The sequence below is a fragment of the Haliaeetus albicilla genome, chromosome 19 (assembly GCF_947461875.1).
Source record: "Haliaeetus albicilla chromosome 19, bHalAlb1.1, whole genome shotgun sequence".
In the NCBI taxonomy this organism is placed as follows: domain Eukaryota; kingdom Metazoa; phylum Chordata; class Aves; order Accipitriformes; family Accipitridae; genus Haliaeetus; species Haliaeetus albicilla.
Genome location: NC_091501.1, coordinates 19,329,309 through 19,355,703, shown reverse-complemented (window position 1 = coordinate 19,355,703; position 26,395 = coordinate 19,329,309). Strand labels below are relative to the sequence as shown.

Genomic DNA, 26,395 nt, shown 5'->3' with positions numbered 1-26,395 from the left:
GGGACAGTTGTATATTCAGCACTGCCCTGAGCAAATTCCAGCAGGGAGGACTCTTTGAGTTCACCACCTGATCTGAGTCCAGCCCCTGAGTCCTCCCCTCAAGATACACCCTCCCATTAACACACATGGACCTTCTCTATCTGCTGGCCACTTACCAACTGGGTCAGTAGATTCTTTCTACATGATGTCTCTTAGATTACTTGCCAGGTTAATTGCTGTTACCTATTCTTGTTCATTTCATCAGTCTGTAAGCACTAGTTTACCTCATACCCTATCTCCACAATTAACTCCAGCTGTGTTCCCAGGGCTCTGCACAAGTCCTTGGCTTCATTCTGCTCTCGAGCAGCCCTGAGAGCTTTTACAAACAGAGCTACAAAGCCTTTATCCCTACTTTGGCACACACTTCGGCCCTCCTTGCAGTTCCGGTCCCTGATTTTGCGCCCGGTTTCTCTTTTTCTATGCCACAGCCCTTTTCTAGTGTCTGGGCCCATGCCCTCTGCGCAGGCAAACTAGTGAGTAGTATGTCATGGAACAGTATGCCCCTGTCTTGCTCCAGCACAGAGCTGGGATGCTGCAAGTGGTGCACACACATCTGCAGAGATGTCGGTCCCTAACCCGCAACCTGAGATCCTCAAAGCTCCACAGAGCAGCTGCCTGCTTGGAAGATGCTTATGTGCTTACACGTCTGGTTGAGAAGCCAATGCTTCTGGGACAGCTGTGTAAGTTGAATCCGATTCTGAGCTTAGAGCACAACTTCCCCAAAATCTGCAGATCAGCAGTGAGCAAATCTCCAGGTGAGATCCAGGGCATCTCTCGCACTATGGAGAATAACATCGTACCAGCAGGCACGGACTACGTAGTAGCATAGAGGGAAAGGCTCTGAGCCCACTTAAGACAAAACAAGTCCAAGGCTATTGATTTAGAAGACAGGCAGTCCACCTGCATAAAAGTCTCTTAGACATAACATAATACAGCTGAGCCTACCTTAACAGCTAACTATCTCCCAAAAGACTTTCTCTTCTGCTTACACTTCCCATGCTTTCTCTGCACTTACGACAGTCAGACCCACCCCTGAGCTGATGGATACGGCTCACTGAACTAACCTAAGGATGCAGAAAACTTTTTTGCCAAGTTAGGAACTAGAGCTGTCTCAGGAAAGAGCCTGGCGAAAGGAGATAGAGCAGCTCCCCGGGAACAGGGAGAGAGGGGAAAGGTGAGGGTGAAAGCTGCCTGCCCTGTCCAGCCGGTGGGGCTGGCAGGGGGGCTCAGCTGCACCGTGCCACTTCACCCGCTGTGGGGTGTGCCTCGGGGGAAAGAGGTTTCCCTTCTAGGTTGACTGGAAGGCGTTGCAGCCTGCCCAGGGAAGGATTCAGGGGTTTATGGGCTGGGTGTCTTTTTGTCTCAGTGGTTTGAGTTGCCCTGTGTACCAGTTTATGAAAAAAAGCCTGGCTGAGAATCGTTATTTTGGGGGACAGAGTGGCTTTTACCACCTGGAGTAGGTAGGAAACCAGATCATCCTAGAGGTTAAAACCCGTGTTACTTGGAAGAAAAACCAGTAATATTTTAAGGGTCGCTTAATTTCTGAACCATCAAATCCTTCACGCTTTTCCCTGGAAACCCTGAGGGTGAGGCTGAAAGCTGCCGGTCTCACAAAGGCCATCTCGGGTGACCAGCGGAGAAGGCAGGAACAAAGCAGCCCGCAGGCCTGTCCTAATCCCACAGGCTTTCGTCAGCCCTGTGTCAACGAATGCACAGCAAACCCCGACATTTTAAAGGAGGCGGAGGAGCGGTCAGACCCCGAACTGCCTCCCCATGGCGGCCTGTTTCCCGCCCTGCCGGCCCTCGCGCCGGGCCCCTCTGCTGCCAGCCCTGCCGACAGGGGGCGCCGGGCGCCGCCGCACGGCCGCCATGTCAGCGCGCGCCGCCCCCCCCGCTGCTGTGAGGGCGGGCTGGGCTGCCGGGGTCTCTCACGAGCAGAACCGTCGCGGGGGTCGTTGGTAGGGTTGGGCCGTACGGACGAGCTTTTATTTAGCAAAAACATGAGATTGCCGCCCAAGGAACTCACACCCGCTCACTCTAATTACGGGTAACTGGGGTGAGCCGCAGCTTCCCCGAGGGAAACCAGGTGGGTTTGCAGGTGCGCGGGCCCCATGGTCACTGCGGGCTGGGTACCGCTGTCCTCTACAGCCCTTTGAACCCCACTCAGGACGTGTAAGCCGTCCTGCTCCTACCAGTTACCTCTCCACAGGTGACATACAAACCTCTTGTGGTGATGCCAGATAAAGGGTGGCGCTGGCTCACTGACATAATCACTGTCCTCAAGCATTCAAAAGCCTAAAAAACATGCACATAATTTTAGAACATTGGAATGAAGTTGTAATAATAAAATTTTTAAGTTCTTTGTATATATAGTCTGTGGTTTTCAGGTTCTTAGGTGTCACATTTTTCCAGCTTTTTTTTTTTTAATTAGGGATACTTCTTTTACTTTCTGGATTTAGCAAAAGATTATATAGCCCCTTAAACCTTGGAGAATGGATTTGAAAGAATCATCAGATACCATGAGATAATTTCACAAGCACTGGCAACACCATCATTGCGTGAACCTGGGCAACTCGTGTAACTACCCTGTGCTTTGTTTTTATCTTTCACAGGTTAGTAAAAATACTCGGGTTTTCTTAAGTGCTTCTGATCTTCTGAGAAAAAGTGCTCAATAGCACTATGAACATTAGTATTCCTTCATATTCTGAGTACATTTGATTTTATCCAATCCATATGTCTTAAGGTTTTTTTTTACCACTGTGCCATCCCAGATTCTTGCTTTTCTGTTATTAGTGAGGGGAAAAGTATCTGAAGTGCCTAGGAAAGGTTAGATCCAACAGGCAGTTCAAAAACTTTCATCCCTGCAGATGTTCTCAACTGCTAGAGAGCAAAGGGCCCTATTCATTATATTTACTGCCTGCCAGGATTACGTGTGGGATCTCTGTGATGTGCCTGGAGTTATCTATGTTTACTGCCATAAAGGAGATAACGCCTGTAGCCCTGCACCTACAGCAAAATGTGCTCTCCAGGAGCAAAGCTGTATTCTGACATTAAGAATGGGCAAATTTAGCACACACAGTGGAGGGGCAGTCACCAAGAGCAGAAAGGTAGTCACTCGCTATCCTCCAAGCGAAGTGCAATGAGGTGCAAATAGTGCAAGGGATGCTCTGCTGACACTAAACAATGTGTCATTTTTGTCATAGAAGCAGGGAAAGGTTGTGACTATGATTGTACAGTTTGTTCCTTTTTAGCAAAACAGCAAACAACTGCTGAAGTGGGAAGATGGAAACCTACCCAAAACAGTAGTTTTTAAAATATAACATTGGTTAAAGTATTTTCCAGAAATCTGGAAACCAGTGAAACTGGTTTTGACTCTGGCTTATCTAGTTTCTCATATTGCTTTTATCACCAAAGTATACAAATGCCCTCTGGTAATGCATTATTCACTGTGTCTTAATTCTGCCAGACATCATTTGTTATCCTATGAAATTCTTTTTCAGTCCACAGAAGTGAAATAATTTTGCTTGCAAGGATACTGGACAATAAGAGAGCAGAGTCTGCAAGGTCTTTGAGGAGAAATCGTACAAAGTGTGTATTGTTTTTCCCAAACTTCCTACAGTTCTCTGGAGATAGCAATGGAGGGACAATGCTGTGCATTCTACCCTACCTAAAACTCTTTTTGAAACTGTTACATCCTAGGATGCTGTCTTCTCTTCATGCTTCGATCCAACTCCTTCTATTTGGGTGGAGCAAAGTTTTCTGCAAAAACTAACTCAACACATCACTTCAGGAAGTGAGTCATGGATGTTGTCGTCACACCACAGTCCCTCCAGAAGAACCACTTCAGACATTTTTAGTTGGAAAATCAACTTCAGCCTCCCTAGCTGCAAGTGAGAAAGTGTGTTAGGGGAAGAAACACTCTCAGTGTGTGGGAGTTTATAATGAGATAACTGTCTAGGTGTGGCTTGTTCTAAACATAACTGCGGTTTCAAGGTTTGCCTACGTTAACTGTAGGGGAAAAAAGGCACAGGTGTTAAAAATGCTCATACGCATTGAGTCAAATTTTACAGGAGGAAGCTACGATGGTTTGTAGCAATTACTGGTATACACACACTGTACTTTAGAAATAGAGCAGTAGGTGGCACTGATGGTATTAACATGAGTTCTCTAGTGCCTATAGTTTTGTTTGACCAAAAGGCTGTTTTATCCCTCTCACTAAATCCTGGTTCATGACAAACCTTAGTTCTATGAAGCCCGTGGAAACAGAATCACAACACAGTCAGCAAAATGGGTGATCTTGATCTGGAAGAAAAGCCCTTGCCTCAGGCTGACAGACACGGGGAAGAGAGGAAAAGAAGAGCAAAGATAGGATCCTTAATAAAATGAGCTCTTAGTACTCAGCAGTGTGGGCTGCAAAGGCTAGAGCAACCCTTATGAAGAAACTTAAGGAACTCAGAGGCTGAGCTCTATTTTGTACCCCTACAAGTAATATCCACTCTTCTCAAGGGATACATTACAGACATTTGTTTGCTGAGGATGCTGTTGACTTTAAAAATCAGTATGATAACATTTTATTTCCTTTTTTTTCCCCCTCTTGACCCCAGGATTTTGTTCCTTTCTTTCTTTTCCTCTTTTGAACTTCATTGTGGTATTTCCTGTCTTCAGTTACCTAACCTTCAAAGGTGTTCCTTTGATCTCCATTTGATGTAGGTGTCTTTGACCCCACTGGAAGCCTCATTGTTTATTACCTTTGCAATTTAGGTGTACTGATGAACGTCCTTAGAAATATTTTAGAAGAAAACTCAGATTTTTACTTAATTAAAAAAAATTTTTCCAGAATTTAAGGTAGAAATGTCTTATTTTCTGTGGTTTAGTTTTATGTTATACAACCACAATTGTCAGCTGCACTTGCTTTTAACCGTTCTAAAGAGAAAAGGGTAAAGTCTTACTGTATTTTGCTTCAGAATCTAGTAAACCTCATTATAAATCCCGAAGTGGTATGAAAATTAGAATAATAAAGCAAACCTGCCTAAGTGATGTGTCTAAATTGTTCACCAGCATCCTCCTCCTTTTTTAAAGGGGCTTTGTGATCAGGCATCTTAGCTCTGCTGGCCACCTACCAAGCTGTCATGTGGTCTGAAACCCAATGGGAGAGCTGGATTATGATGGACAGACTTTCCTTAATAAATAAGACTTATGAAATGCAGAAGGAGTGTACAGGTATGCATAAGACTGCTTGAGATGTGGAGGGTCTTTAGTTACCCTTACAGCATTTGGCATTCAGCGTATGATCAAACTCTAGTCAAATCTGTAGTAAAAGCATCTGGAAAAAAATTCTGGGAGCTTTACATCCAGGTCCTAGTAGCTGATAAAATCAGGACCTGTAGTAAGGAGGTGGGGAACACGTCTGATAGCCCAGCTAGCCTTCTCTCTTTCTCTAGTTGAGACACAGCTATGATTTTGCTCCATTCAATACCCATGGTAAATTGCTTACCCAAGGGAACTCTGGAAAAATCTGTTGGTGGGGATATACCCCCCCCCCATCAATTAGTTTTGATAGATCATAAGTGTTTATCAGCCTGATCTTACTTTCCTAATACTGTAGGCTACAAAATCATGTATTATTAAGCACTCTAACCTTGGTAGAAGACTTGAGCCTCAAACTCAGCCTCAGATCCCTGCATTATGGGGTAAATGGTTGTTGAGAAAATCCTGGCTGAGGATACTCCCAAATTGGTAGAGTCCCTCAATCCTGAATCCCAAACACATTAAGGATAACTGTATATAGTTATAAGCCCCTTAAAGCCACAGACTGATAGACATAATTTTATATCAGCACTACAATTTTTTACTTATCTGTTAAAATACTAATCAAAAAAATCCAGGTCTTCATGGCATTTAGGCTGCCATGAATGGAATAATTTAGTTTTAGAGAGAAAACTGCCTGTTCAAAACCATAATTACTGGTGAGAGGATAATAGCAGTTGCATGGCATGACAAATAGCTAAACAATTTTATTTTCCTACCACAGCAGAACATCTATGAAAGTAAAAGGAATTCATGCTTCAGAACAGCATATGAACTGCTAGGAGTGCTGCTGACCGCTCTTTTTGCAATGGCTGACATCTTTAGGCCTGATCATAAGGGCCTTAGCTGTTGCAGAATCAGACCCTATCAGCTAGACTGTTCCTTTTTGCTGCCATTTACTTGTTTACTGTGTGGGCTCTCCTGAGCTGCTAGCTTTGCTGTGCAAATGTCATGAGAAGTGAGGCTGCCTGAGCAGCCAACTGAGGGCTCCCCAGCATTTTTAGCAGCATTCCAGAAAGCTGCTGGAGGACAAAGCTGTTTGCAGAGAGAATAACTCATTGAGAGAATAGCTCATTTTCTAGCACATTGGTCATTTAGGGTCATTGCAGAGTTTAGGGAAGATCAGGGAGTTGTTCAGAAATGCTCTAGGGCCAGCCCTAACAGCCTGCCTGAACTCAGCAAATTCAGATCATTCCAGCTGTGAAGCGACGGCCTTCATGCCTGCTTTGTGCAAGTCTAAAAAACGCTCCAAATCACACAAGTGGAGATTTGTTCCTTCCAGTTAGAAGATGGCTATACAGCAACCCTGTGAAATGGCCAATAGGGAGAAGAGGCTATGAAACATCTTAAGTTTTGGGGAGTGATGTGACACACTGGACTTTTCTGGTATACGTTTTGTCCCAAACAGGCATGGAGTGCGTGGACTCCAGGACACACCAAACAAAAGACATTCATAACAGGTGGTCTGAGAGGCTGATGTTCCCAGCTCTGCAGAGCATTGTGGCCTCTGCTGCTTCATCCAGGAGGGGAAGAGTAAGAGCTAACCATCCTGCAGGTATCAAATCACCAGGGCCAAGTTTACTGTTAATCCTTTTGGACTTGGCTTTGGAAAAGGATGCCAGGGTAGCTTGGCTACTAAGCTGGATCCTGCAACTTGGATAAGCATCAGAATGCTACTGTCCTATTTAAAGTTTAAAATAAATGCTGCAATGACCAAGTATCCCTCTGAGGGACAGGACTGTTAAATGCGTAAACACTATGCTACAAATTATGTATGCCATTTTCTCCTGTGAGTTGAGATTTGGGAATGTTCCCATTTTTAAGTCACCTCACCCCAGGCACCTGAAGTGATCTCTTCACAAAGGATGGACATACAGCCCACATTCTCTGAGACAGCCGTCTCCCTTTCTGTATCTCCAGCCAGGCACTAGGCATTAGAGACTGAAAAAAACCCACTAGTTCTTTTGGGAAATAAATGCATAGGCACACACAAACACAATTTCTGAGAAACATCCAAGATTTTCTGTGTGATGTCTGATATGGCTGTAACTTGTAAAACTATAATGCAAGACTAATACACTATTTTGCCTGTCTTTTCTACTGTACAGTGCCACGCCCCCACCTATAATTCAGACTTGTGTACAAAGACACTCACAAACACCTTCATAGATAGACACACACATATTTGCTTTGATATATATTTGTCTTCTGTGGTCAGTACAGTGTTTGTATCATATTTAGCATGGGGATTTGTCAGTCTGTTGGTGTAACTTGTGGTATTTTCTCCTTAACTGCAAGTAGTAATCACAGAAAGACTGAAGCCTCAGTTGCCTAATATTCTGGGAATTTCCCTTTTTCTCATGATTCCTTTTCTCATAATAATTGCTATTCCTTTCTGTTACATCAAAGGGGACTCTTTTAGGTTCGTGGGGTTTTGTTAGAAATGTTAGAAAGCTCAGGCGAGGTATGAATTCTTAGTACATCTCTTTTATCTTGTGTGACCTTGGAGGAATTATCAGGGCTGGCAGCTCAGCTTCTCAGAGCTTATCTGCATCTCCTCAAGTAGCCAGGACTGCATCATTTTACTTCTCTGGCTGCAAACAAAGGTTTCTATGCTTTGAAAGACTATGCTGCAAACTCAAAGGTGTAGTGCTGAAAGAGGCATTTCCATTCATTCAGCTATGTAAGTATAGTAAAGACTTTCAGTATAATAAGGACTTAATAAAAAACAGGTTATCCCATGATCAGCATTAAGATTGAAATTTAATGTGTTGAAATTTAACCCCATTCAACAAACCACTTAAGCATAAATCCTACTCAGTGGAATATAGGCACTTGATCTAAGATGATTGTGGTCTTAACTTCTTTTCCGTCTGTTTGAAAACCACTCTACTGACTTTGGGTGCCCTTGAGGCATGTTGACAGAGATGTTTCTGTTTATTCTTCTTCTGACTTTTATCTTTCAAAAAAAAAAAAAATACTGCAGCATTCAGGATTGGACCAGTACAGAAGCCTTTTAAAAAAAATTTATTTCCTTCTACTGCACAACAATTTGCTACAGGAAAAACAAATTCAGTAAAATGATCATAAGGTCAACTAATACTCTTCTAGACTGATCTTCAGTCTGAGAGGATCAGGGACTACTCTATTGTCATATGCAGGTAGGAAAATGAGTTTGACATGATTCTTACACATGGTAATCATTCCCAGTTCCCAGTGATACTGGGAGAGTGTTCCAGCATCTACTACTAGTGGAGACTGCTGAATGAACAGAGACTTCATTGCATTTCTGTCTTACTGTCTGAAATACAGAATTAGCAACACAGAAAAAACTTTATCTCAGGCAAAATGTCTCTTTTCTTCCCTTTGTGTTTTCATGTAGCACATCTCACAGAGCAAGAATTACGAACATTCCCTTCCAGAATCAGTACTGGTAGGAATCCACCTTCATGCTATTTTGACAAATTTTCTGGATTTTTTTACCTCAGATATTGAATGTGTAAAGACATCTAAATAATGTTGAAGAGTTATTAAAGAGGAGAGCATAAGGGAGAAAATATTTACTCAGAAATCTTTTTTTGCATAGCTACGGCCTGGGCCAGACTATGCATCGTTGCTTTTGTTTGCAGGCAAATTATTAATTTCACACACTGAGAAATCCAGCCCTCCTGAGTCTGACCTCTCCAATAGACCAATCTAAGTTAATTATTTGCACAACTCCTTTGCTTGCACAGAATAACAACTCACATAACAATGGTATCTCAGGAACGGTTTATAAAAATGTAGTGCATCACAGTGATTGGTGTGGATTTTAGGAAGACCTTGGCTACTGTAGTCTCTGAAAAGCTTTGAAAGTTTTGACTCACATAAGGCTGGATTCACACACGTGCATTAGAGGAGAACTGTTCATAGAAGAAAGAAATGCCCAAAATTGGGCATTGCCCTGAGAGGCCATTATACTATGGCATTGTGTCATTCTGGACTACAATATAAGGATCTGACTCTGAAATATTTTTGGGCTCCTGGTCACGCCGACATCAGTGAGAGTTCAGCATCTACATTCCACTGAGAATTTGTGGCTTAATTGTTCTGATTTATATCTGTATAAACAGCATTTCTTTGCAGCACAAGGCTGACATGAAGTCTGTAAACACAACGATAATGGGAACTCTGTGAGGAACTTAAGACACAAGTCACCCACTTATCATAAAACACAGTTCTAAGTTAGCTAGTATGAAAGTCATATAAGCACTACTAGTCTAGCAAAATGCATATATAAATTTTCCATCGCTCTACACCTACATGTTCTAACACTATTTCACTGTTCAAACTTGCCTTCAATTCCCTGCCCCATTTTTATCCTTTGACTACTACAAAAGCAGCAGATTTAACACTACATCTGAGCTCAGAACAAGCCCACCTCTTGCTTGGGTAATGGCTAATTACCACTAACAGCACTGCTGTTTTACTAAGCTTGCAGACAGTTGCTATGCAGACCGATAATAAAGGAAAGGATGCTACTCATTTATCTCAATATTCTGGAGGTGCAGGTGGAAAACTCAGGCTCCCTCTCCTTCACATACATTGCTTTGGAAAGCCACAATACAAATACAGTGTTAATAGCATATATCTGAGGCTGAGCATAACTCGGAGGACTGAGTTCTAGTCCTCTGGAACAACCATACCAGTAGTATCCCTCCTCTCTCCGTTGTCTGTCAGTATCTCTTGTCTCTTGTCTAACATTTGCAGGGTAGTCAGACTGACTTTCTATTCTGCAACCTGTATCTATATACCTGCAAATGCAAGGGGATTTAGGTCCTTACAGCAATTAAAATAACATTACTGGACTTACCTCATGTGAGTCGAGCGAGCTGTCCTCACCACTTTCTGAAGTATTCTGCTGTGCTGCTTCTTACTGGCTATATTGCTCTGTCCAACGGCACCACAATGTATTTTGTTAGACCAAGGAGTGACAAAGGTACCTCTTGACACATAGGGACACATAGGAATGTGGTTAAAAACCTGCATTACCTTTTACAGGATAAAACAAGAACAAAGTTCATGTATCAATGGGCTGTATGAACGAAGCATATGCATGATAAACATGAGTCTATTATGTTCACAAAATGCCCACAGATGTCATTTAGAGATAAAATAGTATGGCAATAGAGTTATTAAGGAATTTATATGGTTGATGTAAGACTATATTATGGATAGACTCCAAGTAACACGAAGAGATATGCTGATGTTGTGTAAGCATACGTAGGGAAGCTATTCTACAGCCATGCGACTGCAATGAAGATACAAGATTGTGCAATAAGACTCCCAACAAAAACCAATATAATTAATGTCCTTGCATAGGGCTTACAAACATCAGTGAATGCAAAAAATAATCTGAAGAGCCTACTTACAAAATCTCTAAATCCCCTAGTTTGAGATACTAATTCCTATTTAACAATTTTGAACCAATTCCCCATAACACCCACAAGGCCACTTCATTGTTGTTTAAATTCCTTACAATTTTCCTTCATGATGTCATCTCCCCAGAAGTAGAAGTTGGTACAGTGAGGCTGCTGACATGCTAAGAAAAGTGCTCATCAGGCAAACCAATGTTCTTTCCTCATTCCTTCAGCTTCCTGCTTCATCTGCATCCACTTTTTTTTGTCACAGACCACACTTTTTTTACAGTAGAGATTGTCATTAGCTCTCTGGTTGCTTAATGTCTAGGCACAAATCTTGTACTGTTGTTAAGTCTAGATGATCACTAACAAAAAAACCCTCTGTGGACTCAGAAGGGATTGAAGGAATGACACACACTAGGTGACAGCAGCTTCCCAGCTCAAACACTGATTACCATGTTTCTTTCAAGATGTCCCAACCTACTTTCGGTCTCAGTTTGCTGACTAGAGAACAAGGTATGACCCTACATTTTTAATGGGTGAGGAATGCAACCTGATGCAATCAGGGACAAAACCCAGTTTTATTGTAGCTGAGTGATCTTTTAAAAAAAAAAAAAGAAAAGATTCATTATCAGAAGGGAAAAGGGCCCACTCCCTGTCCTCTAAGGCAACAGATGCCTTTTCATGCACATCAGTCAAGAATCCTGCAAGATACTGTCCCACAACATGGTTAATGAAAAAATTCAAAGCTAAGAACAGTGTAAGAACAAAGCCAGGAAGGAACCGTGCAAGGTAGCCAGCTAAGTGTGCTCAAGTGAAAATTGCCAATGGGTGTGTCCTGCAAACAGCAGCAGCTTGTGCCATTTACCTCATGACAGCCGATCACCAACAGTTCTCAGCAGGTACTTAAGCTAATCCTTCCAGGTGTGGAAAGCCTTCCAGTAAAGTCTCCACACTGAGTTATGAAAGTAGAAACTATAATTTTCCCTATCCTACCAGTAAAGAAGTGTAGCATTTAGCATGCAACTGATAATAAAACATCTCCTACGGTCTCCCTGGGACACCCATTGTAAATAATGCTGCCACCATCATCCCATGCATAGTTCACTCATTACATAACTGCTATCCTATGATTTAGTAAGTATCTTGCAATATGACAGGACTTGCATGACCTTTTCTTTTAAAGGGAGCTACAAAAATTAAGCTACTTGCTTGTGAAAGTGTTTTAGTCTACTACTCAAAGCATTTTAATGGAGCTAGAAAAGGCCTTTAAATCACTTGAACTTAGACCATTTGTTACGAAACAAGACTCACAGGCCCCTGAATTATGATACAAGATAGATGGATTTGATACTGTTTGTCCCCTGGACATTTACGTTGAGCAGTTCAAGGCATGCCAAGCAAGTACTGGCTATTTTATGGTTAATATCTATTCCATAATTCTAAGTGATTAAGAAATAAAACCTTGGGATTTTTGAAATCTGTTCTCCCAAGTATATAAGCACTTGTGAAAAAAATCATTCTGAAATTTAGAGATTATAAAGGCCCAATTTGACTTGTTCTATAAACAAGATTACCATTGGACTTCAGCCCAACTCTAAAAAACATTGGATTTTGGTAATCAAATATAAACAAATGTTGGTTGTTCTAAACATTATGAAAACTAGATACCAATAACAGGCAAAGAATTGAATCCAGAAGAGAGAAGCATCTACAGAACCCTTTTTCTAGGCCAGTGGCATACAGAATCTTAATGCTGGCATATTTTTGGCAGGTGGCCCAGAGGCAGATCCCCATTCAATTTCCTCTACCCATCAGTAAAAAATAGCAAGTACTGTATCAGAAAAAACTCTGGGAATGAACAACGCTTAGCATCTGGATTGAAACTAAGTCATACAATCTTACTGGAAGCCTTTTTTGTATTAGTGAAATCCCACCACAGGCAATTACTACATTGTTTGTAACCTTTTAAAAGGACATGTGCATCTATGCTTCCATGTAGTCTGTGGCAAACATTAAAGGAGAATGCTAGACTAAGCTAGATAAATTAAATACTGAAAATAAGTCACTAGGACAACAAAACATGCCTGAAAGTTGCTTTATTTGTTCATAAGGTCTGTGCGTTACAGCAAGCGTAAGTTTAGCTACTGTGGACAAAGTTCAGTCTGGAAGAGCATTAATGTTAACCGTAGAGATGTATAGTGAGTAGAGCCCACATTTGCACACAACACACTGTTTTTCTATGGCTGGAATCTAACATTCATGAATTACAGATCTTTGAGATCTTTCTGGATGTTCCACAATGTATCTGCACTCTTCTTCAGCTGAGCCACCTCATCATCTTTCAGCTTTTGGTTGATGACACTTGTCAATCCAGAGGCACTTAGGACAGCAGGAAGGCTCAAGAAGACATCGTTCTCAATGCCATACATGCCCTGCCACAAACAAAACAGATCACTCAGACATGAACTCATCACCCTAGCTGTGCTTTTAGTTTATATAGTAGGAAGCCTTCTGAGAGTAGAGCTCAAGACTATCATTTCACAACCTGCAGAAAATTTTCAGTCATAATATATTTGAGAAAATAAAAAGTACAGAGTTGTTTTGGACCAAGTGATTGGCAATACTGAGATGACTGATTTCAGAAACCCCACCTCCAAACCCCTCATTTCTTTATATACAGCAAGTAGCTGACAAAATTAAAAACCATAGGATTAGGGCAGGTTTTTTCCTCTATAGAGGGAGCATTAATTTCAGCCTACTCAGAGTCCTTGATGCACCAGAGGTTATACAACTGGTACAGACTACATGCAGCCAGTTACACCAGCTATAAAGGGACACAGCTCTCTTCCCTAGCACCTTTGCTAGGCACTAGTTCATGGAATCACAGCTGGGCCTCCATAAAGTTTTCCATTTTTGCACTGAAACTTCCTTTTAATGAATCTGTGCGCCACACATGGTAAACTTTACACAAAGGTAGTACAACATTGCATAGAGTAAAGAGAACTTAGTTTCAGCTCCATACTTGTGAGGAGTGTAGGCTAAGAGGTCATACTAGAAAAAAATTGCAATAGTAAGCTCCCATTTTAAATTCAAAGTAGTATTTTACAAAGCTTCCTTTGTTCAGCACCTTGCTAACCGAGACTATTTAACTTTTCCATAACAACAAAATGGACTAGAGCATCCAGTTAGCCACCACTTCTTACCTTTACCAGTGTTGAGACTGAGTGAACCCGGCACAAGTTCTTCAGCATGGTCTCACAGAGGTCAGCAACACTAAGGCCAATAGCCCAGTTTGTGTATCCCTTAAGTCTGATTACCTCATAGGCACTAAGGAAATATTGAAATACAGTTGCATTAAGATGTCTTCAAGACACTGTGCGAATGCTAAGTCTTAAGGTGAGTGAATGTCTCCCATTGAAAAAAATCTGAAATGCTTGTGACATTGTAAGTTTTGGAATTAAAACATCAAAGTAAGAGAGTTACATATGTCAGCATTAGAGAATAAAGTCTAATATGTGCAACAAAGAAGCCCTATTGTTCTCCTAGGATTAGCTGAAAAGAAATATAGTTTCCATCTATGAACAGGTTCTAGTGTTAAGTAGAAAACCAGACACCTACAACTGAAATTCTCTATTCAAGTCAGTGGCACAATCATTCTGAGTGCATTTGGAATAGGTAAACAGAGTCAAAGCCATGCACTACCTACACACACACCCCCTAATTTTTTAACCAACATCTGTGTACACTTTATACCAGTATAGTCCTTGTTCCACAAGTGAGACAAGAGATTTAGCAACATGTATAGTTACCTCTAGACAAGTTTCCCTAAATTAATGAACAAGTTTTCCCAAATCAACTCCAATGCTCTGCTCACAGAAACCTACTACCTTTTCTTAAGAGTCTTGTGCCCTTTGAACAAAGTTAACCATTTAAGAAAGCTACTGGTGAGAAAGCAAGTGCACACAGCTCTAAGCACTGCAGTACTAAAGTGGGTATGTTATGCAATAGCTTGTCTCGCTGCAGGATAATAAAGCTTACCAACTGAAATCCCACATCTTGGTGTTTAAGCCAGCAGTTCCACTTACTCATGCAACCCTCTAAATAAAAGGGCATGAAAGCTGCAGCAGAATGGAGAGGCAGTGACAAGGAGGCAGCGTGCAGACTAACTGTTTTCACCATCACATATATCCACCTTATTCCTCAAGTCATTGTACCTTTCAACTACTTGCTTGTGGAGATCCTTCCAGTTCTCACCATCTTTGTCACTTCCCATAGCAGGATTCAGCTCCTGGAGAGGAACGCCTGCCACATTAACTCCGCTCCAAACAGCCACTGTAACAGAGAGAGGACATAAGTTGAACATAAGTTCCACTTAGCAACTCCCCCTCCACTTTTCCTATCCAAGATAACTGGAAACAAAGTACTAATAGCCAGAACCACAATAATGTTTGAGGCAGATTTAAAGTTTTCATTTAACTACAGTTAATTCTGAGAACTCTGGGGGACAAATGAGACTACTTTAACAAGTACTTTAAAAAGTCAATCACAACACATTAACAACAGAAGTTTCAGTCCTTGGAGGGTGTAGACAGCTACTTTTGAAGTCAGAAACCTCAAGTTCTAGCAAAAGGGCATATCTTAGCTGTTCAACCTTTTAAAACTAATTTTACTCAAAAATTGCAGCAAGTATGTATTTGCTGTCCCACTAATCAGTATTAGAGTTAGCCTTCAAGAATTATACTCTTATTTCCCTAACAGGGTAGCAATATGCAAACTTAGAATATCAAGAGAGGAATTTGCACATCTCCATGTGGGAAGCTTACAGGCAGACTCACTCTCAGCTCCTGTGAAGTAACTAGGAATTCTTAGTTACTTCAAGCAAAAGCAGCTGTAACACTGAAGCAAGATGAGCTCTGTGTATGCTCAGCCAAGCTCTGATTTCATTACAATGTAGGGCTGGCTTCAGTAAATACTGTTGTTGATCAGACATTGTACTTTGATCAAATGCAATGGGACATTGAAGGGGTGGCTCCCTTAGAATTCTAAAACAGTACAAATCTACATAGATATTCTGCTGCATCATTTCAGACTTGAAATAAGTGAACTGAATTAAGGCAAATAAGCTTCTTTGATTTCACATGGTTTTAAAACCATCTTCTCATTTAAATAGCATGGAGAAAAGTCACAAAAAGGGATAATTTTGTTAGCCTGAATCTGTATTCCTAGCTTTTTCTACTACTTGCAACAAGCTCTGTCATTGACCTAACAAGAGCTAATACTGCGTTCAGAGGAAAGCTGTGCTACAGGCTATGTTATGATACTCCAAAAACTGAGGATAAACAAAAATAGTAAGCTGTAGCCTTCAGGACACAACTTTAGCTAACAAAATTGGCCTTTTCAGTTCAGGGTTTAATCATACAGCCACAATCACTTTTATTAAAAATGTGTAGCTACATTTCCTGGACTTGACTCAACTCTAATCTTCATAAAAATACAGCAAAGTACTAGTTACTTGAGCTTAGCTGCATCTGTTCTTTCAGAATTTTGTAACACCCTTTAGGCCTCAACCTCTAACACTCTATTGCTTATTCCCAGGGAGGTCAGAACTGCTTCTTACCACTAGAATCACCATGTTCTCCCAAGATCCAGCCATGGCAGCTGGTTGGGTGGATACCAAGTCTCTCAGCCATCAGATAGCGAAATCTAGCTGTGTCTAGATTGCAGCCACTTCCAATCACACGGTGTTTTGGCAGGCCACTCAGCTTCCATGTGACATAGGCTAATATATCCACTGAAAAGAAAAACACACACAGTAAATGAGACAATTCACATACACCAAGAATGCTGCAACAATTACTTTACTGCAAGAGGGCAATCAGGACAACTCAAAACACAGGTACGCTCATTGGTCAAAGTATTTTAGGTCTGACTGTTTGGGGGATTAAAATGAATACACTGCTTGAAATTTAGGACCCATCAAGCTACTGTTCAAAGAAAACTGAGGAAGGTCTTTGGAGATTAGTATCCTACCAGCTAAAGTTGGAGGCACTTTGTCACAGCTAAACCCCTGGGGCATCCAAAATTGAGACTGAACTCATGTGGCTAAAAGATTCAAGCAATTTCCTGAAGTCATGTTACCTTCCACTTTATCATCACAATAAGAGGTAAAGCAATTTACAGTGAAACATGTTTGAGATTTACATACTCTATTTCCAGTTGGTAACTACTGCAGTTTAATTTCTTGAACAGTCATGCATTAAGCAGTTTCTACACTGATTACCTCTGTAGCATGAAAAGCCAGATAAGCAATATGCTTTAGCTGCATGTGGCTCTAAAAATAGTTTTAGAAAAAAACAAACCTAGCTTGGGTCAGAGAAAGAGGGGGATGCGAGCAAAGAAAAAACCTCTAATCCACAGCTCAAAGCAACAATAATAAACAGGCTGCAATAATTAATCATGGCTCAAAAAACTCTCGAAAGCCAGACAGTTCTCAGGAGGGAGTATATTTGTGTATATAGATCTGAAATACAACATTTGCTCTGCTCAAGCACCAACAGCATGTCATCTCAGTAGCGTTCACACCTTGCTGTTACAAGTGGCATGCTCATCAGGCATAGATAGCTTCCATATAGCTTGTTGGGGCAGTTCCTGCCAGGATCACAGTAATCTGTACAGACTACAGAGCACCTCCCTATCAAACAGCTACAATTGCTCCAGACAGTCTGGCTTCCAAGTCAGGTGCAGAGACACACATGCAGACTTTGAATTCTGCTTTGTAATCCCATCATTCACCTACAGTAGGGTTTTCCACAGGACAGGCTGTGGACAGTGCTATCTGAGCTAGAGCCCAGACAGATCTGGGGAAGTTAAACAGGGAAGGACATCAAGGTCACACATGCAGTGGACACCCCAGAAGTCCCTTCTAACGGGCTCACAATAACTTCCACTATATAAAACTAGTGGACAAAACTCCACGCATTTTGAGAAAACAAAGCATTATAAAAATAGTTCTGAAAAAGCAACATGGAATTCTCCTCCTGCAGCTGCTCTACCAGAAAGAATTCTATAGTTTGAATTCAGCCTTGCTAGAACAAGAACAATTTGATCTTTGGCTCAGTTGGATTCTTAGATAAGTGTTTAAAATTGCCATAAGTTATTGTACTTGCACTTGCTCAGTAGACTAGTGTTCAGTAGTAGTAATTGTACACCAGCTAATTACTCAACCACCAGCTGAATTGCTAGCTTTACATGCACCATTTTGACTCTGCCAAGCTATCTTTAAAAGCAGCATCACTTCATTGCTAGCGTTCTGTAGTAATGGCTTTACTCAGACGTTGAATCAAGCAAAGACAGCCCTACAGAGACACCCTACAAAGCATATGAGGATGTTTACAGTCAGCTTTAGACATCCAAATATCCAAGCTGTCCCAGCGCTGAGATGCTTGCAAGCGAGTACAGAAATATGCGTAATCAGTTATAACTAAGTCTTTTCTAATGTATGTAGTACGATTAACCTTTCCCCCACCATAGGCTTCAGCATGCAAATTCTTTTTCCTGAAAATACAGCCAAGACTATAGGGTAAGTTCTTAATCCTTAAAAATAGGCCGTATCACATCCAAACACAAAAGAAAGTTATAATTTACAAACAATTTAAAAGCAAAACAGATGTCTCCTTTAGCAAGAAAAATTTTAAACTACCTACTGCTTAAGCCAAAGTATGTATGTAAAGAGACGTATTTACTATGAGGTATGCTTCTAAAACACAGACACCATGAGAAGTTCTGAATAGAGAGCATCAGAAAATACAGAATATTTGTTTGTATTCTGCTGTTAGCAACTACATGGCAGATGTCCACACAAAGCTATTAATTTTCAACATTCAATTTGTACTTGAGAAGACTGATAAAATAAAACACTAGTTCTCTGACAAATAGAATTTTTAGGTGTTCTAGGAAAAGATTGCCTTACCTGGGTTGGAAACCACCAGAATGGTGCAGTTGGGGCTGTATTTGATGATCTGAGGAATGATGAATTTGAAGACATTCACATTCCTCTGAACCAGGTTGAGACGACTCTCCCCCTCTTGCTGACGAACTCCTGCAGTTACTACCACAATCTTAGAGTTGGCTGTGACAGCATAGTCTACAACAGAGCATGGGGGAGAAGATATAGAATGTGTTAAATAGTTATCACTAACTTCAATAGCATTGTGTTCATACAGGTATTATGAGTAGCTTCTCCACTGTGCACACATTCAAATGCAAAAACCATGAAACATCAATATTAAAGCCAGCACCATCTCTTAACATTGTCCTGGCATATCAGTACATGCGTCTTAATTAAGAGTACATTCAACCCCTCTGAATCTCATTTCTACTATCCAAATAACAATACTATTTCTTCTACATCAGAGGTATTAGAGTTTCATTAAAATCAATTTTAGTCAAGCAGCTCAAAACTGTAAAGTGGCCACTAGAAATGTAAGAGAAAGCCCAGACGGAGAGCCACTCCCATTGTTATGGTGTTCATCCGAACTCTCACCCCAGTTCATATACTTTAACTTTTCAATGCCAAACCCTTGGAGTTCTTTAGCATTACACAACTAATGCTCCACTATTAAGCAAACTCACAGAATATCAGCATTAAATAAAAGAAACTGAGGTTCACCTTTGTCTGCCACAATCTTATGAGTATGAAGGAACAAGCTCCCATGCTGTAGATCCATCATTTCTCCTTTTAGTTTGTCTTCCAAAACATCAACCAGAGCAAGCTCATCACAAAGACCCTGAAAACAACAAAATTTGAAGGAGTCAATGAAGCAGTTAACTTGCATTTTAAAGTTACCCCTGAGTTGAGCTATATTATATTTTAAAGTAACATGTTACACATCTGAAAGCCTCTCTTCTCCAAAGGTAAACCAGCAGGACCGCACTATCTCGGTGTCCTGATATATCTCACAGTAACGAAGCCAGAGGCCACTACACCACAGGTTCATGAAACTCATTCAGACTTTCCAGAAAAGGTATTATTTGTGGGGAGTTTGAGGGCAGACACAGCTAACCCTTTGATAGCAAAGCACTTCATGATTTAGTTATTATCTTAAGAAAAAAGTTGCATCTTTCAGAGTTGTAACAAACCTTCTAAATCTATCCAGCAAATAGGCCTGTTTTAAATATTTAAATACCTAAAAGAACCTAAAAGCTCAATTATCAAATAATTATTCTCTTATACCATTCCTTCAACCAGTTCATTTCACAAAAATATAGAATAGGAACAGACTCATTTTTCTCAATACTAATAACAGTATCAAGAGAAAACAGATTCTTTACCTAGTTTTTCTCTACTAGAGCTACGACATTATATTTACTTTGCAGAACAGATTTAGCCATGTATGCTTGTTGTCCAGCAGAACAGATTTAGCCATGTATGCTTGTTGTCCAGCCAGGTTAAGTTGGGATCTAATGCCATATAGTCTCAGAACAGGAAAATAGTGAAATACAGGGGTGGAGGAAAAAGGCATTCTGCTCTAATGCAAGATTTCACTGCCTTTTGACATAAGTGTTTACTACCCTTGTAAATTCTACTATATTTAAAGGCTTACCATTCAGTAAATTATACTGAGATTCAAATTACTTTTATTTTCCTAGGTAACTACAGCATAGTTAAACCATTTTTATGCTATCGAAAATATTACTGCAAGCAAGCTTTGTTTACTTTTATATAAAAGGTAACAATCATTATTTCACATGCAAATATTAATTATTAGCATCAACTAAACTACTTTAAACATGCAACAATACACACCATTTTTCCTGTGGAAAGATGTATTTAGCAGCAGGCTTATTTAATTTTTTCATTTCATAGTTTAAAATAATGTCAAGAGTTTACTTCTTTTCTGCATTGCTTCCTTTCACAGCTGATTTGATCAACTGCTGAAGGAAAACCTTAAGAACCTCTGCTCTCAAAATAGTCTGCAGGGTAAAATTAAAGTCTCAGTTATTTAAACATTATGAAGAAGTATCCTTTACTGAAGTCACTGGTGTTAAACTATGAAGTTACTGTAATCAGAATTTGAAAAAAGAATGTGTTCGCATGTGTGATTATGGACAGATTTATACACTCACAGTCTGACAATATGGGACTTTCAGTCTAGACCTTGCAACCAGTATTCACCAGACTCGGCAGGTTCAAGGAGCCAGTTCTCACTGAAACAGAAGAGCACCTGGAATATCTCCAGCGACTAATTTCATGAATTTGCATTAGTGTTGCCTAGAGAAAAATTCAGCTCTTTATTAGCACACACAGGATTGAAGTCTACACAATCACCAAATGCAGCTTAAAATATTCTCATTGAAAATAGCTGACTTGTGACTGTGGGGATGTTTCCATTTCTAAAACAGTATGGCAACATCAGTGACTTGTCTGTAACAGAGGGAGCTAAAAATAACCAACATGGAAGTTTTAGTGTCATTCAGATTTATAGATTAAATACTATACCAGTAAACTGAAATTAGTATTATCCCACTGTTTTAATTTTATAAAATTTAAAGCCATCTAAAACTCAACTGCATCTACATAGTAAAGTATAGGAAAATAAGTACAAAATTTTATGCCGTGGTTTAACAAAAAGATATCTTGGGGAGCCAACCATCTTGCACTAGTCAAAACCACATTGTATTGGTCAACAGCCAGCTGAATACAAGCCAGCAGTGTGCCCCGGTGGCCAAGGCGGCCGACGGCATCCTGGCCGCTATCAGAAATAGTGTGGCCAGCAGGAGCAGAGAAGTGATCATCCCTTTGTACTCTGTCACTGGTGAGGCTGCACCTCAAGTAACATGTTCAGTTTTGGGCCCCTCACAACAAGACGGACATTGAGGTGCTGGAGCGTGTCCAAAGAAGAGCAACGAAGATGGTGAAGGGCCTGGAGCACAAGTCTGATGAGGAGCGGCTGAGGGAACTGGGGCTGTTTAGCCTGGAGAAAAGGAGGCTGAGGGGAGACCTGATCGCTCTCTACAACTACCTGAAAGGGGGTTGTAGCAAGGTGGGGGTCAGTCTCTCGTCCCAAGTAAGAAGCAACAGGACAAGAGTAAATGGCCTCAAGTTGCACTGGGGAGGTTTAGATTGGATATTAGGAAAAATTTATTCACCAAAAGGTCTGTCAAGTGTTGTAACAGGCTGCCCAGGGAAGTGGTTGAGTCACCATCCCTGGAGGTATTTAAAAGACATGTAGATACAGTGCTTAGGGACATGGTTTAATGGTGGACTTCACAGTGCTAGGTTAACAGTTGGACTTCATGATCTTAAAGGTCTTTTCCAACCTAAACAATTCTATGATTCTAATTCAGTGACAAGAACCAGATGGTTTTGTGACAAAAGTGTTTTATACTGCTGCTTATACTTGTGAGAGTAAGAGAGCAGAAGCCTGGTTGAAATAAACTCCACCATGCCATAATCCCAGCTTGAAAAATTTAAAACCATTTTTACTCTGGGTTTGGTGCATAGAACTCATTAATAGTAAAACTTTGTGCCCAGATTTCTGAAAGCACAATTTGATCCTGCTTAGAGGAGCGTATTAAACAGATGAATGCTGGATTTCATATTTGTGGTAACTTCACCTGGCTCCCTCGCTGCCAGCTTTACAGGTTACAGTACTCCTTCAAAAACTGATGAGTTCAGACCATGAGGGGCAAACACTTGCTTAAAAAATGTAAATATAAAGCCCCACAATGAACTGTTATCATTTTTCCATTAAATTTCTCCTTCAGTTATATAGTTTTAAAAACTATTTGTTACTTTCAGATCAGTACTGTGGTCTTTTCTTACTATCAGTTTTTCCTTGCTCACAAGGCTCATGAATGAAAACCCTTAGAAGTTTTTTTTAATGATTAAAACCCCAGCACTTTAAAAACATGCATCCTCAAGGAAACAGATAGAAGAAGGATTATCTCTAAATAAAATACAGCCGGTTTAGTAGTACATGCAAGATTTTTGTGAGCTACCTGATTTAGTATCTGCCGCTGCAAGTGGATAGGGCATATCTGTTAATGCCTTCTTTTAAAAAGAGATCTGCAGCGCCCACTTGTCTTTTCAAAAACAGCAGGAGAAGAATCAAATTTAACTAATTCACAATATTCTCCAAAAACAAAGTGCAAAGTACAGGAGATCCTTATTGCATAATAAGCCTTTGCTCAAAGACTGCAACATGAAATTTGCCAAAACCCCCAGAAACCAGTAACAGGAAAAGTCAGAATAACCTCAAGTCCAGCCCTCTATTTTTAGTTTCTGGAAAACTACCTAAACCTCTTTGGAAACAATAAAGTCATATAACCAAGCAGTAAGGGCTTAAGAGAAATAAAGAAGCCTATTGAAGGGGATAGCAGTATTTTCAGTTATTACAGCACATACACATCAAAAGAGTAGAAAGCAAACACACATAGTTCTGATTCTTATCCTGTATTTTACATGGATTTCTGCTCTGCCTACATTCTTTGCCCAGCAGAGCTCTCCCACCAAGCAAACTCCAGCTTTGTTGTGGAAGAATGAGAAAACTGAAGGAGAAAGAAAAGTTTGGCAGGGGCTTTAGAGCCATTGCTCACTACATTTTCCTAGCAGCTCACAAAATAACTCCACCTAACAGGAGATTTATTGCTAGGCACAGATGGAAAGGTGAGAGAACAAGGAGAAACTGAACGGGGTGGTCAGCCTTGCATGAACAATGTAGGTCACTGCTTACTTACCTGAACTGCAAATGACTCATTCCTGTACTAACCTCGCAAATTTACCACCATTTGCTAAGACAAACAGGCAGTGCAGAGCCCGAATAGCACATTGACCTTGAGCCGTACCTTTCCAAGGATGCTGATAGCACAGGCCATCCCAACCTGTCCAACCCCCACAACGGTTATCTTGTTGTTGGGGACCACGGCTCCTGCAGCAACGGGCGTCATCAGCTTCTCCTTGAGAGTAGCCATGGTGTTCTGCAAGGAGAGGCAGAAAGCTCTGGTCCAAAGCAAGCCGGGGGAACCAAAACGCACGCTCGGAACTGAAGCGGTCGCCTGCGGCGGACGGCAGCCTGCCCATGGAAGTGCTGCGAGGGTTTATGTAAGGCAGCACAGGGGCACGCTGCCCTTGCTGGCAGGACTCCTTCCACCCCACGGGTTACCAGCCCACCCGTGCACCCACCCCTCTTCGGCCGCAGGGCTCCGGCTCCATCCCTCCCTGCCGCGCTCGCCGCTGCCCAGTGGAGGGGCTGAGGGGGGCAGGCGCTATTTTGGCGGCACATAACAGAACATCCTCCCGCTCGCAGAGTTTCCAGAGCCTCCCCGCAGAAGGCAGAAATACTTCCTGCGTCAAAATGGCTCTTCGGCATCCACCCCCCTCCAAACGCCCCTCCGGGCTGTGCGACCGGTAACAAAAGCCCGAACCAGTTCGGGAGCCGTAAACCCGCTGGGATTTCCCCGGCTGGTTTCCATCCAGCCCCGAAGCTCCCTTCGCTCAACCCACGGCGCCCCACGCGGTGCCTCCGACCTTCCCCTTCCCGCACATCCCTCCCGCCCCCGCCCCCGCCCCGCCAGCCGCGGACCGGCGCCGGCACACGAGGTCCCCCGGCGGGTTTCTGCGCACGGCCGGGGGCCGCCATCCCACCCAAACGCTGGGGAACCGCAGCCTGGCTCCGGCCACCGCATCCCACCGGGATCGCCCGCCGACGCACACCCCCCCCCCCCCCCCCGCCTACGGGCACCATTCGGCCGCCAAGGCGGGGACCGAGCCGCCCGGATACGGGCTGGGCGACCCTCCGGCACACCCCCGCACTCACCAGCAAGGCTCAGAGCAGCGAGCGACAAGAGAGACGCAGCCGCTCCGGTCGGGGGCTCGGGCAATGAGGGCTCCGCAGCGGAAGGGGCGGGCGCGGCGGGCAGGGCCGGGCCGCCCCCCGCCGCGCCCTCCGGGGCGTTCCCCGGCGCCGTGGGGGAGGCGGCGGCGGCCGCCGCGCTCAATCCCCGCCGAGGACGGAGGCTGAAGGGGGCCGCCGGCCCGCCCCCCCCCCCCCCCCCCTTCCCCGCTCCTCGCCCCCCCGGGCCGTGCGGCTGAGTTCCCGCCCGCGGCGGGGGCCGGCCCGGCTGACCGCCCCCCCCCCCCCCCCCCGCGTCGCCGTGGGCCGCCTGACGGGGGAGGGGAGCGCTGGGTCGTCCCGCTGGTTTTGTGCTGACGGCGGCGGGGGGGGGGGCGAAGGGATGCTGTGGGGCGGGGAGGCGGGCCGCCGGCCAGGGGCCGGGTGGGCGCCCCCGCGCCTGTGGTGGCCGTGGCAGGGGGGGACGGTCTCCCGAGCATCCCTGGGGCCGCCTTCGCCGTCGGCTGACGGGGCGGGGGGGCGTCGGCGGTGTCCACAGGGCCGGAGGCTGGGCTGGAAGGAATAACGGGGAGTCGGCTGCAAGAAGCTGCGCAGAAAAGGGTTTTTACGTGACCTTCTTCCGCGGCAAGGTCGCTCAGGTTGTGGTCTCTGGTTTGTGCGGTCTCTGATTTCTTGCCCTGCAGCTGACTTCGGTTGGGTTCTTTGTGGCGGAACAAATCCCGGTGGGACAGGGGCACGCCTGGAGGCACACGCGGGGGAATGCTTTGGGGGGAAGGAGGAGTCAGCCCGCTGCGGTGCCACGACCGCTCCTTCTCCAGCAGCTGCCTCGGCCCCAGCCCTGTCGCACTCTGACTAATTCACCGTGTCCCAGTAGAGCATCACTTTAAAACGGTAGCATGGAGGACCTGGGGAATGAGCCCCTGGAGCGTGAATGGAGTTTTGTGCCTTGATAAAGTAGTAAGCACATCCCTCACCGTAAGTAACAGTAAAAACCAGATGATACGACACGCCTTTCCTCTGACCTGTGGAGCAGATCAACTGAAAATTCGGATGTACCATTTGCCACTGTTGCTGAGCGAAGGAAGAAGGAAGTGATTTGTTTAAATTCCTGCGGGACCAACCCATGCAAAATAAGAAAGAATAGCAAAGAATATTTTCTCCTAATGCCGTAACATTACTTCTTTCTGGCTGTAAAGGAAGAAAGTAGAGACAAAGTACTGAATTCTACACATTTAGTTCCACTAGGGAAGAAAAGAAAGCTTTAGGTTTCTTGTCACACGTGATTAACTCTCTCACAAGAGGGAAGACAGAACGGTAGATTCCAGAGTCCTCCCCAATAAGTCACTGGGTTAAACGTGACTAGGCAGAGAGCCTGGCCCTTGCCGTCTAAGACTGTGGTTACCTTTTTTTCTGTTGTTGTGGCCAGTTTAAGGTTTTATTGATTTTTTTGCCAGGTATTTTGCCAGGCTAGTAATAACTGGATTAATTCCCTCTGGCTCACCAAGCAGCCAAACAAACGCTGGTGCCAGCATGAGAGAGGTGGTGAGCACAAGTGGTGAGGAAAGGGTAAAAGCTGCTTTTCTGGGCAGCAGCACAGATTCGCGCTGGCTTTAAGTGACTGACTAACCATGACCTACTTTGCTTCTTTACATTGTTTGACATTGCAAAGGGTCTCCTGGAGGGAAAGGAATGAGTTAAGCCACCCACATGGCATTTCAGGTAGCGACTTGCTATAAGCAAATAAATTCAAGACTTTGGTAACTACAGCTGAAATGGGAGCTGGAGGTAAATACT

At 43.0% G+C, this 26,395-nt stretch overlaps 1 protein-coding gene across 1 annotated transcript; it reads right to left on the bottom strand.

The window, feature by feature from the left end:
- Positions 1 to 12,829: 12,829 nt before the first annotated feature.
- Positions 12,830 to 24,691, bottom strand: LDHB (lactate dehydrogenase B). The gene is made up of 8 exons (XM_069806653.1): positions 24,566 to 24,691; positions 23,595 to 23,726; positions 19,417 to 19,534; positions 18,718 to 18,891; positions 16,366 to 16,539; positions 14,963 to 15,080; positions 13,952 to 14,075; positions 12,830 to 13,180 (listed from the first exon to the last, which is right to left on the bottom strand). Exons 2-8 carry the CDS (start codon positions 23,718 to 23,720, stop codon positions 13,013 to 13,015), a joined length of 1,002 nt encoding a protein of 333 aa, XP_069662754.1. The 5' UTR covers positions 23,721 to 23,726; positions 24,566 to 24,691; the 3' UTR covers positions 12,830 to 13,012.
- Between the last annotated feature and the right edge of the window lie 1,704 nt (positions 24,692 to 26,395).